The sequence below is a fragment of the Protobothrops mucrosquamatus genome, unplaced genomic scaffold (genome assembly GCF_001527695.2).
Source record: "Protobothrops mucrosquamatus isolate PMUCROS unplaced genomic scaffold, P.Mucros_1.0 scaffold300, whole genome shotgun sequence".
In the NCBI taxonomy this organism is placed as follows: Eukaryota; Metazoa; Chordata; class Lepidosauria; order Squamata; family Viperidae; genus Protobothrops; species Protobothrops mucrosquamatus.
The window spans coordinates 500,862-513,914 of NW_015386643.1; the positions used below are offsets into that span (position 1 = coordinate 500,862).

General features: G+C 41.7%; 1 protein-coding gene across 2 annotated transcripts; it reads left to right on the forward strand.

Moving 5' to 3' along the window:
• The first annotated feature begins 123 nt into the window (after positions 1-123).
• Positions 124-6,944, forward strand: PQBP1 (polyglutamine binding protein 1). Of its 2 annotated transcripts, none has more exons than XM_015814952.1 (7): positions 124-253; positions 1,554-1,664; positions 1,888-1,999; positions 3,584-3,693; positions 5,043-5,153; positions 5,425-5,485; positions 6,555-6,944. In XM_015814952.1, the coding sequence occupies exons 2-7, from the start codon at positions 1,598-1,600 to the stop codon at positions 6,709-6,711; spliced, it is 618 nt and encodes a 205-aa protein (XP_015670438.1). In that variant the 5' UTR covers positions 124-253; positions 1,554-1,597; the 3' UTR covers positions 6,712-6,944. The 2 variants fall into 2 exon arrangements, with proteins under 2 accessions (XP_015670438.1, XP_015670439.1); XM_015814953.1 differs by having other exon boundaries at positions 124-178.
• The last annotated feature ends 6,109 nt before the right edge of the window (positions 6,945-13,053 follow it).

The following is a 13,053-nucleotide window of genomic DNA, read 5'->3' on the forward strand; positions in this document are numbered from 1 at the left end:
CCTTTTTCCCTGGGATTGGTTGGTTGATTTTCATTTAACGATGACGTTTGAGGAGGCGGGGAAAAGCTTATGGGGGGGGGAAGAGAGCAATTCTGTTGGGCCGCGGATTGGTGTAAATGTGTCACGTGTAGGTGGTTCCAGGAGCAACAGGAACGGCTGTGGATCCGGTAATGTGAAGGTCTGTTTGCCAGGTGACCGGGGTTTTTCTTGAGCGCGTGCGGGCGTGTGCGTGGCTCTCTGGGGCGTTAAGAAGGTGAGACTGACGGAAATGTAGAAGAGTGAACTGGGACTGGCCGCCCAGTGAGCATTAATACTGCCTGAGCTAAGCTTTTTTCAAGAATCACTTCTTACACAGAAACGACGATAATAAATAGAGCCCTCGGACACAGGTTCTAAGGCAGGGGTAGGCAACCTTGGCTCTTTTATGACTCGTGGACTTCAATTCCCAGAATTCCTGAGCCAGCCATGCTGGCTCAGGATTTCTGGGAGTTGAAGTCCACGAGTCATAAAAGAGCCAAGGTTGCTTACCCCTCTTGTAAGGTCTTGGAATTTTAAAAGTGGGATAAAATATGTTAAAGGTGGAAAGAACTCTCGTGTTTGTGCTCTTCAATTATATGAGGACAGGGTGTAACTTTTTTTAAAAAAAAATCACGGTTAGAATAAATATGATCATTTTATATGTTTATGTTTATGTTTATTTAGATTTGTATACCGCCATATCTCCCTTACGGGACTCAGGGCGGTGAACAGGCGATAATAAAAATCACAATAAATATCTATTCTAAAATCAAATTAAATAAATAAAGGCCTGCTCTAAAATACCCCATATAAAAACCTATACTAAAACCTAATTAAGACTACGCCAAGTCTTAAAAACTGAGCCAGCTAGGGTAGACCCGAGCAATTCTTCCTCTTGAGAATTCTATGTAATGAGCGTTTTGGTTTGCACGCAGTCCTGACTGTAGTCTGATATAGTGTGGCAGCAATTTTATCAGCTTTGGAAGAATTGAATCAGAACATTCCTAAGGCACAGGTTAAACTTGCAAGATCCTGTTACAATTACCCAATCTCAATAAAATAATTTTAGCCTTAGCCTAGTCCAGGGGTAGGCAACCTTGGCTCTTTTATGACACGTGGACTTCAGCTCCCAGAATTCCTGAGCCAGGCTGGCTCAGGAATTCTGGGAGTTGAAGTCCACGAGTCATAAAAGAGCCAAGGTTGCCTAGCCCTGGACTAATCCGTTCATGGGGGGGGGCTTGTCACTAAGCTATCCATTTGATGTCATTCCAAATTCTGATTAAGTTGGTGTAAGGGAGTCAAATACACTTTTAAAGACTTTACTTGATTCCTAGGGGAAAGCATGTAGACAGGAAAAAGAGAAAGTGGTGCTCTGATGGATTATATCTAAACTCATCCATAAAAGTTGAATCCCATATATTCCGAAAAATAGTATTAAAGAATTCTGGTATAAAAGCTTATGGAGTAGTGTGCATGTTCTGAAAAGAGCAGTGACAAGTGCTAAATGTAATGGATGACATTTCTCTCAAGTATAGAAAACTGATTGGAAAAGCAACATTTGCACATCTGCTCCAATCTGATGCCTCTGCCAGTGGCATTGCAGTCCCGCCTGGCCAGGCGAGGCCTGCTGAAGCATGTAGAACCTGGTAAGTACAAAAAAAAATAAAAAAATAGGAGGAAGATAACTTGTATAGGATGGCTACAAGCCAAGGATGAGCATCTGGGATAGTACCGAGGAACTAGAGCTGGTTAGTTCCGAAGTCGTTAATTTGGGTCTCTAAAATTGGTATCCATTATGGATTGTGTAATTTTGCCACCTGTTGACCCCATCTTTTTTTTCAAGCCTGATCCTGTTTCTTTCCACATAAGAGCCGGAAGAGGAAATAATTGCAGAAGATTATGATGATGATCACGTTGATTATGAAGCCACAAGAATGGAGAGCCTGCCACCAAACTGGTACAAAGTCATCGACCCAGTTTGGTAAGTGTATAGTGAGTGCTCAGTATGCCCTGCTAATGATTTCTATCAGAGTGTTTTTAGTCTGTGCTCGCAGGATTGGTGCCAGTATTCATCAGTGCCTGATCAGGGATGTGTTTCTGGTTCTGTTAGCTGATCTCTGAAATATGAAGGAGGAAAGATGTGCTGTCTATAGCCATCACTGAGTTGGCACACTTTTTATTGTTTTTCATATCTCTGATCCAGCAGAATATTATTACTACATATATGCTTCCAAATCTACAGACTTTGGGGTACATACAGTATTAATAGGATTCAAAAGCAAAAATCAATTAATATAATGTGGAAGTAACTAAATGCTTTTCTGAAAAGTTAAGCTTTTATGGCTGTCTGAGAACACTGAGAAAAGAAGGGGTGGGCCAATCGATATTACTGAGTAAGCTGTTTGTCATAAGAATAGAATAGAAGAATAGAATAGAATAGAATAGAATAGAATAGAATAGAATAGAATAGAATAGAATAGAATAGAATAGAATAGAAGCTGGAAGGGACGTTGGAGGTCTTCTAGTCCAGCCCCCCGCTCAAGCAGGAGAACCTATATACCATCTCAGACAAGTGACTGTCCAGTCTCTTCTTAAAAACCTCCAGTGATGAAGCACCCACGATTTCTGAAGGATATTCTGAAGATTTACATGATAGATGGCATTTATTAGGTTGGGAGAAATCTTCTGTGCCTGAAAATTTTGATTATGTTACCTAGATTGGAGTCAGAATATTATACCAACCCGCGAATTATGTTAACCATGATGATGATGATGATGGGTCATGAAGTTGGTGTTGACTCTTAGTGATCACATAAATAGGTTTTCTATGGGATAATCTTTCACCAGCTTGGTCCCTCAGGTCTTCCTGAATAAATGGTGAATATGTACCCATTATTGCTGTAATTGAGTCCATTCAGCTTGCTGCTGATCATTCTCTGCTTTCTTCTACCTTTTCAAGACAGCTAGGTATTTGCATAAAGTGTCTAAAATATGACCATTTGTGCCTTAAGTGACAACTCTGAATTGATATGTTACTTGATCCATATGTTTGTTTTCTTATCTTAAGCTGTCTACCCTGCTTCTTGAAAAGTCCAACCGTTGCTTTTATAACATGTCACAGGGAAATCATTGCTTGTATGATTTTGATCTTGGTAGATATAAACACATCTCAGCATCTGAATATCTTCATGGCTATTCTACCAAGTGCTAGGCTGCAGCTTATTTCTTGACTGCTTGATAGTAGTAGATAGCTAATCCTAAAAGCAAGACCCAAGTTTACATCCCTCAGCCATGAAGCTCACTGGGTGACTTTGGACTAGTTACCCTGCAGTCTTGGGTTTGAGGTTTTTGTTTTTCAGGGAGGTGTATTGTGAGCAGGGAACTGGGGAAAAAAAGTGGGATATCAGTTTAACTAAAATAAATTCAGGTTTTTAAAATTCCAATGGCTTTTGACAAAAAATGTTGAGAATAAAGTTCATTGTTTCCGGAGAATGGGGAAAATGGAGGTTTGGAACTATTGCTATTGGCTCTAGAGGTTGCAAATATGATTCTGTTCTGCTTGTAGCTGCCTGCCTTATTATTGGAACATAGAAAGTGATCTCGTTTCATGGCTCTCGCCTAACGATCCCAACTCGGTGATGACCAAAGCAGCCAAAAAACTGAAGAACAGCTTAGGTAAGAATGTTTTGTTTTATATACGGTGTTTTGGGTGAGTAGGTCATAGTAGGGAAACTATAGACTGGTCTTAAATGAATATGGGCATTAATCTCCAGAAGCACAGAAAATTTGATCTGGCCTCTGGTGAGAATGAATGTCTGCTTAAGGCTACAGAGTGAGGATGGATAATCTATGGCCTCTGGACACCCCTTCTGCACTGGCATTTTTTGTTGTTGTTGTTCTTAAACAAAAATGTACATAAGTAGCCAGCATATATAGGTAGTCCTCAGTTAGAGACCACAATTGGAACCAGCAACTCAGTTAAAATAAAGTGGTCACTAAGTGAAACCGTGACTGTGGGTATGATCCTCCTCTATTTTTAAAGGAAAAATAAATTCTAGAACCCTTTGAGTGGTGCATTTTTCCATCATTTTGAGGTGGGAAAACATGCAGCTGTAATGTGAGAAGTAAAAAAAAAGCTATCTAAAATCTTGAAACATACCAGATTCTCCTGCTGCATTTGTTGCCAGCCCAGTGAACCACAGGCCTGGCCACAGTTTTTACATCTCTCTCCCTCTCTGTTTCTCCCCCCCCCCCCCCGATACAGGGGGGGGCATACAGAAAATATATGCAGTCATGAAGAGGAATGGAATGGAATGGAAGTGTGGGGTTAATTACTAGCGATTTGATCTGGAGTCATTAAACAGATAATACTTGATTTTATGAAAAAGGATAGCGTCATCTACTCTCTGCCACAATTGCTTGTTGCATCACAATAAATAGTCAGTGGGCAATCTTATAGGAGAGGGAATAGATGGTTGTACTTGTAGTGTTCATCAGCAATGAAAAGCTATTAAAACTGCATCAATGATCTTCTCTCCCTCTCTTTCACAAGGAGCCGTGCATGCTGCTGTTTTGATAGTTAACTGGTTATGGAGGTGTTCAGGTGGTGTTAGGTGGCCACTGATTATGCTGCTTAGGTGCAATTCAGTTTTCAAAAGATTTCCAAAGCAGAGGAAATAACAATCCACTTACAGGTTGTCCTCATTTAGTGTCTACTTTATTTAGCAACAGTGACGAAAAACTAGCTCTATTGCCAATACTAGCGTTTACAACCTTCCCAGGTTTGTCAAAAGCAAAGGAAAGCTGAAGTAAGATCATACGAAAAGTCGCGGTCCCATGTAGTGACCACTTAAAGCTGTTGGTTCCAACTGTAGTCTCTAGCCAAGGACTACCTGTGTGTGCAGTGCCTACTTAGATACATTATTGTTTAAGAACAACCAAAAGGGAAAAAAAATGACAGTGCAGAAGGGAAGGGAAGTGGTAGGCTTTCAGAAAACTAACGCAAAAATATTCATCTCCTTTAGATGCTGAAAGCAAGGCAGAACGCTTCCATGATAAGGTAGAGCGTGAAGAGGTGAAGGAACGTCGCTATCACCGGCGGGAAGAATTGGCCCCCTATCCTAAGAGCAAAAAGGGTAACAAGCAGATTCCCTACCTTGAGCTCCCCAATGTCTTTCAGCTAGAGCAGGGGTAGGCAACCTTGGCTCTTTTATAACTCGTGGACTTCAACCATGCTGGCTCAGGAATTCTGGGAGTTGAAGTCCACGAGTCATAAAAGAGCCAAGGTTGCCTACCCCTGAGCTAGAGGCATACAGTGTCTCCTCTTGGAGAGCTGGGTTTCTCTTAACCCCATAAGAGAGAGTGATTATCAAAGTCTGGCATCCTTCTTGTCTTTCTTCTCTATAGCAAGCCGAAAAGATGAAGAACTTGATCCCATGGACCCCAGCGCTTACTCCGACGCTCCTCGGTGAGTCTGCTCGGTAGAAAGCTCCACTTACTGCTTCAAGCCTTCTGCTGAAGCTGAGTATCATGGCGGAAAAACGGCTGCTTGGCAGATCAGAAGTAGGCACTGGGAGAGGGCAAATGTTTCCAGATTCAGTATTGAAAGAGATAACAGGAAGTGGGTGTTTAAAAAAAATGTGAATAGCTCCCTGCTGGATCTTAAAAGAGGTTTCACTAATCAGAAATTATGATTGGACTATATCAGTGGTGGCGAACCTATGGCACGGGTGCCAGAGGCGGCACTCAGAGCCCTCTCTGTGGGCACGTGCACCGTCGCCCCAGTCCTAGGCCTTCAGCTGGGTTTTATAAAACCTTTTTGCTTTAAGCCTCCGCCACCATGTGCAAAAAAAAAAAGGTTCAATCAATCAGTCAATTTCAACTTCTTGCGGGGAAAAAAAAGATCTTGCAAAGTTGAAATTGATTGAACTTTTTACCACTGCAGCCACGCCCACCCACTGGGCCACACCGACCCAATGGGCCACACCCAGCCAATGGCCACACCCACTCGGCACCCAACGATGCATAAGTGGGTTTTGGGTTGCAGTTTGGGCACTCGGTCTCTAAAAGGTTCGCCATCACTGGACTATATCTTTCTTTGCTCAGATTTGATGTATGGCAGTTTCGTGTGTGCCAGTTGTCTGCTGGAATTATCAGCGAGATGCATTCAGGCATTTTAAATTATCCATTCTATATTTTAGCAGACTTGGATCTGTTGGGACTGGAAGCTTGCTTTTTTTCTAGGAAAACCTGGCTGATAAGGAAATGAAATTCTGTCTCTGTAACTACATTATTTCATTTTCTCAAACTGTTACCGATCAGATGCTCAAGTGTTCCTGTCTTAAAGGTGCTCATGGCATTTTAAAAGTCACCAAGCACTTCAGGCTGTTTTAGGAGCTGAGAACTAGGAGAGTGGATGCAGGCGGGGTAGGACCAAGGCTAGATGACGTTAGAAAACAGAGGCAAAGTGCCAGTGACAGTCTTGGAGAAGAGCCAGCGATAACAACTTTGTCTCTGCATCTTTTCTACACCTCAAGGGGAACCTGGTCCACGGGGCTGCCCAAGCGGAATGAAGCCAAGACCGGTGCAGATACCACGGCCGCCGGTCCACTCTTCCAGCAGCGCCCTTACCCAAGCCCTGGGGCTGTCTTGCGTGCGAATGCAGAAGCTTCTCGAGCCAAGCAGCAGGACTGAGATGCCCGCTGCTCCTTTTATCCTTGAATGTATTTGGTCATTACGTTCTGAAAGGCCTGCTGCAAGAGCAGGGCTCCCTCCGGACTGCAGACCGGGCCAGTGGCAGCCTTTCCAGATCTTTACTACAACTCTGGCATGTCAGTGGTAAAGAGATGCTGGTTTTTATAGTTCAGAGGCTTCTGAAAGGCTGTAAGTTCCCAACATCTTTGGGGCTTTGGAGAGGCGGGTTTTTTTCCCCTGCGGAAGAGGTTTTACACTGATCGACCTGCTGACTTCTGCAGGGAACAGTCTCCTCACGGGTCTCCATCTCCTTCTCCCATCCCACTTTGAATGTCTATAAAAAGTTGAGGGAAAACACGCATTGGTTTTTCCCATATAACAATTTTTATCAGCTTATAATATTTGCACGGCGTAAAGAAAACGTTTGCAAACAGGTTTGTAGAGTCTGGCTAGTAAGGCCCAGCCAAGGCAAGGAGATGGAAGCCAGCGCACCTTCCCGCCCCCTCCTCCTCCCTCAGCTCCTCAGAGTAGCTAAGACACGCAGCTGTTTGATTCTGCTTAATAAATGATCAGTTGACACCTGGCTTGCTTGCTTTAAGAATCTGTATTATGTTTTTACAAGAATAAATAAAATATACAAAGCTGCATAGTAGTATTTAAAATGTAACACATTAGTTCCATATAATCTCAACACTGTCTTTATAACGCAATTAATACTTGATACAATGCTACAGTTCTGCACTAATACATGACTGGAAGGGAAGCCATAGGGAGTAAAAAGGAACACTCTCTCCCTTTGTATAGGGGAGGGAAAGGCTCAGTGCACAAAGAGAAACAGGAATGGAAAGCAACAAGTTAATAGGTTGTCTTCTTTTTGGTCTCCAGAATCTGGATTTGCCCAGGCCAGACTTTTGCCAGCTCAGCTGCGGAAAGCAATGCAGAGCGAAGCCATGGAGTTTAGACTTGGTTAGTCTCTGCTGCAGATTCTCCGGTGGAATTAAGAGCAAAGCCTTAAGACAAGTTAACAACTGTTCTGATAATGTCTGTCATTCAGAACAGAACGGTTGTTCGGAATCAATCTCAGTGCACAAGAATCGGGGGCCGAGGGTGGTTCACACATGATTATTTTCTTCCTGAACTCACTCCTACTGCCACCTAGGACCATTCTATAATTAGTATTAATATCACAAAAGGTATGAGCAAGTTTTTGAACTTATAAAATTTCTCTCCCCCCCCGCCCCCATCCCAGCTATATTGTAAACAAAGCAGAATCAGGGAAGGAGAAAGAATTGGTCCTCAGTGTTGCAATTTGTAAGAGACTCCTGGCAAGAATTTTTGGCAAACACAAGGAACAAACCTTAGAATTCAAATTGCCACACCATGTTACTGAGACAATCAATTAAGGGTATTGCGTCATTTAAAAAAAATCAGCTCCAATAGCTCCTTTACTCCTTTGGGATGATATAATTGATCATCTAAATCAGGGGTAGGCAACCTCGGCTCTTTTATGACTCATGGACTTCAACTCCCAGAATTCCTGAGTCAGTTGAAGTCCATGAGTCATAAAAGAGCCGAGGTTGCCTACCCCTGATCTAAATGGGCCATTAATTGCTACTGGAACCCCTCTGGTTCAGTCCCGTATGTGAGGCAGGTCTTAACGAGAGATCAGCTCGATAAAGCGCATCAGGCGATCAAAAGGCACATCTGAGAAAATGAGTCCTGTCTTTCCTGCACACTCGGTGCCGTGAATTGTTCTGCATCCTGTGAGCATTGGCAGAAGGTTTCATTAATCCAGGAAAGCATCACAGCTGAAATGGTGCTGACGTCTTCTGTGGTGGTTTTCTTTGCTGCTTTAAGAACCTTTCTCTTTAGCTGAGACCCTGAAAAAAAGCAGAAGAATGGTTGAGCTTAGTCTGGGACAGGACCTGGCGAGTGGTCAGCTCTTAGGATACTCCATCTGCCTCTAAGCAAATTACTCACTTTCCTCAGTCTCAACAGTGATTCACTAATCTAGATGGTACAGGGGAAGGGTGATCACTCATATTTTTCTTTCTCTACAATCTATTCCTTGCCAAAGTCAGGAATTTAGATAAAAGAATCCTCATTACTATCCTAGCCTTGGTTACTGAAACCTATTGATTTGATCATGCGCTCTACCAATAAGCGAGCATGAATAATATGGAACGATATCCCTTGGTGTTTTATAAGTCTTTAATTGCAGTATGCAGTAGCCTGACTATAGCTTTCTGAGAAGGCCCTTCACTTTGATAATGGGATTTGGTGCTCAGACGAAACCAGAACCATATATATTATGTGATCATGGTAGGCAGCCCTAAGTTGACAGTCTGACCCTTTCAGAATTGCAGTTTTCCAAAAATTTCAAAACAGCAGCAGGCTTCTAGCCCTTATGCCTATGTGGGTGGTTTTTAATAATGGCTGGGTTCACATACTGCAATTAAACCATGATGATTTTGGTTTACTGTTCTCCGAACACAATCATGGTTTGTGAACAATTTAGAACTGAATGTATTGCAGCAAATCCCACCATGGATAATAACAAACTCTATTGGACCTTGCTATTACCAATTGAAATTTAATCAAGTAAGCCCTTTTTCCTAGTCTGCAGCAATCAAAAACCTTCTGCCACAGAAAGAAATAACTATGAAGTCCTTAGTGATCTCTGAGCTTGCTGGCTTTCTTGAAGACGTTTCATTATACCAAATCAAGTAACTTCATCAGTGCTAGGAATAACAAAAACACATTTCCACTTTGGATATATTAGAAAATGAATTTTGCCTATAAAGGAACAGAGACAACTATCGCAGAAGCATATCACTCCCATGATTTCTTGTTTTGTTTTTTATATTTGCCGGTTACAGGTTTCCCAAGTTTTTTATACTCACGAGGGCTTCAAAGACATTCAACTGGGTTTCCAGGGGGGTGGGGGGTGGGAATGGGTGTGTTAGAGGCAAACTAGCAGGCCCAACTGGGAGGATCAAAGCCCTGCCCTGTCTTAGGTTCATGTAGAAAGACTGGGGCATGATCATCACCCAGTTGCACTCCCATTTTTACACTGTTGACACTTCTTGTGGATATCCCTAGAAAAATATCTCTCCGATGGTTAATTAAGCCATCTAGCAGGATTGAAGAGCATGTCATGGGTTTTCTCTGATCTGAGACTTTTGAGTTCAGCTCAAACTTCTTAGGTTGTTCTGATAGCTTTGCTAAGCAAGGTACCCTTAGACCAACATGGTAAATTACCAGAATGGGTAATCTGTGGCCTTTCAAATAGCACTGAACTACAACTCCCAGCATCCTTTATCACTACCCAAGCTGGCTGGGAATATTGGCGTGGTGGTTTGGTAACATCTAGAATACAATATGGGATCAACTCCATTCCTGATAGCACTGCATTTGGATCAGGGAAGGGAACATCAAAGCTCTGTTTATTGGAAAGTTGTCCCCTTCTAGCTAGAGCCACCTAAAGTGGTTGGAGTGACGGAGCAAATAATATGTTTGAATGCTTTCTGTGGGAAGATCAAAATTTAGCAATTATTCCATTAGTCCACTTAATAGATCATCATATAGATTAGGGCAAATGGTGCCCATTTGGCAAAGAGGAATTATATGCACAGATTCCATGTAATATAAGCAATGGCATGTTTTTTTTTTACATTACATTACAAAGGCTTGCTGTGTTTCAATTACATGCTCAGCCAATTATCCCAACCAATGGTTTACGCAGTTTACCCAGTTTCCTGGGTTTCCAGGATGCAATGAATTATAAATGCTCTATGATGCCATAAGCAAGGCTAAAATGTTTACTGGCTTGTGGTACATTGTGTTCTTAATTTAACAAGGTTGTTACGACAATATTGTCACAGTATCTAGGACACTGACCTATTTAGTACTTCCTCCTCTGCTCATTGAGCCAGATCTGTAAATACAGCCAGAATAAATCATGCCAACAAGCAATGTAGTTTGAGCAAAACAAAACAAAACAAAACAAAAACCCCAACCCAAGATGGGGGAATATTATTTTGAATTCTTTCATGCAACAAACTCCAATTAGAAATTAAACATTAGAAGGAAAAGGTCTGCTTTAGCTGCAGTTTTAGGAAAGAGTATTTTCCTTTCTCTGCAACTCACAAAACTCTGGATGTTCCTGGCAACCTTTTTTTTTTAAAAAGGGCAATAATTATCTCTCATATTTAGCAAAGAAAAAAAAAGTAAAGTGGCAAAGCAGGAGTTACCCCCACAGCAGTTGTCTGGAGCAAGCAAATGTCTCAACTTGCATTTGAAATGGGCCCCCAAATTGAACCTACATATTGTGCTAAGACGTAATTGTGGCTTTCTTAGTTGGTTAGCATGTTGTGTGAATCAAATCAGTTTTGGTTAATTGATATTTATTAGTTCATTATTAGTCCAATCATGGCTCAGCACTTTGTGCAAAATTAGGTGTTTATTCAGTAAACTCATAGTTAAGCATATATGAACTATGACCACTATTTCTGCCTGGGAGTAACCACAGAACTCACAATATTAACAGTGTTATGTAGAAGATAACAGCAAAGAACTGCCGGTGGTTCTAATCTTATTATAAATTAGTGCTCAAATATGAATCTCCAAAGCAGCAAAAATTTATCAGTTTGGTTACAAATCCAGAATGGAGAAATGGTAAGATCCCCAGGTGATGAAAATTAAGTTTCAAGAGGGGCCCAGTGCTTTCCAAGAGATATGCACTAGTCTAATCAATTGGAGCCCCCCAGAAAACGGGCTGTAGTATGTTCATCTAACTGGAACCTGCAGAGCAGAATCAATGCTGAAGACAATCTAGCTGGGTTATAGAAATTCCTCTGATCCGATTTGGCTCAGCAATTCCTACCTGTTCATCCACAGCTCACATCAAATATTTTACCTTATGCTGCAACTTTTTTTTTTAAAGACAATGTTCTGAAAGCAGTGGTTTAGATCTTCCAAGATTTATCAGTTAAGCAAAATGTGCATAATTTTGCTTACTTTTAATCTTTATTAATCCTTATAAGTTACCAGTCTTCTTGTGAGATAAGGAAATATTGGATAGCACAGAAAATCCGCTCGATGACTCTTTGAAAATGCCATTTAATCCTGTTTATTGGCCACTAAAATTTCACCGCCACTTCTTTAAAACCTTCAAGGACAGCTCTTTCCAGATCCACTTGGAAATCTTAAGACTGACCCAATCCCATTCTACTTACCAACTGTTCTTCCCCATGGAAACCAAGGTTTCAGTCTTTGCCGTCTTACTTTCTATCTTGGTCATGGGGAGGGAAGATCAATTCAAGCAAGCAAATCTGTCATTCTGCAGTCTGAGGTGGTGCATCAGATCTGGCAGAATGCTACATTGGGCCTCGATGAGAATGCAACATGACCCATTTTCATGTGCTCCAGAGCTGGTTCCTTGGAATAAATCATGGATCAAATAAGAGGAGTCATTATCTATGTTATTACACTGTGCCCACTGTAATTGGAATTTCTTTTCCTAGGAAGGGTTTATTTCCCCCTCAGATTTTTACAGTATGCATAACAGGAAATTGCATCTCTCCTGTTTGATTGGGAGGGAATCCTACAGTTCTAGAGACCCAATCTTCCATTTTTGGTTTAGGTGTCTGAGCACTGAAGTTCAGATGCATCATCCAAATGCTCAGGGTGGAACTTCTTTAGGAGGCGGGTAGAATTCTGAGGAAAGAATTTGCAGGAGCCATTTTATTCCCACTTGTGAAAGGCAATATTGGATCATAATGCATGTGGACTTTATACTGTAAGTAGACACACTTTAGACCAATCTGAACTGCAAAGTGCAATGTCAGTTCCCGGCCCTTGAGTATTATGTAATTCTAATTTTAACATACTTAACTGTTGGTAAAGCCAAGCCCAACTTTAATGATTAGAGAGTGCTGTTTATTCTGAATCAAATGGAAGAGTTAGGCTCCGGCTGTTCCTTCTGATAGGGATGTACAATCTGAAGCATCGAAGCTGTCAGTGGCCTTTTAAAAACTTGAGTATGGCACCCAAGAACCCTTTTAAAAACTGCCACCAAATTGCAACGTTTTATGTGACAAGTCAATGGCTTTCTGCATTTCAGTATGTATCGCGTGCACGTATTGTTTCAGATACTACTAGCTGCTGCTTCAGTCATTACATTTCAACTGACTCACAGGTATGTGAAAAACAAATACTCTATCCAAGCCTTTCTCATTTGGATGTCCACCAAACCAAGTGGTTTGAAGCTGACCCCGATCTCAAGTGAAAAGGCCGTCCCATCCTTGCCCCAGCCATCTCCCAGTGTTAATAGGGTTAGAC

Coding starts and splice junctions, on each gene's coding strand:
- PQBP1 (XM_015814952.1), top strand. CDS start 1,598: ATGCCTCTGCCAGTGGCATTGCAGTCCCGCCTGGCCAGGCGAGGCCTG. Junction 3,694..5,042: donor AAAACTGAAGAACAGCTTAG/GTAAGAATGTTT, acceptor CATCTCCTTTAG/ATGCTGAAAGCAAGGCAGAA. Junction 5,486..6,554: donor GCTTACTCCGACGCTCCTCG/GTGAGTCTGCTC, acceptor CTACACCTCAAG/GGGAACCTGGTCCACGGGGC.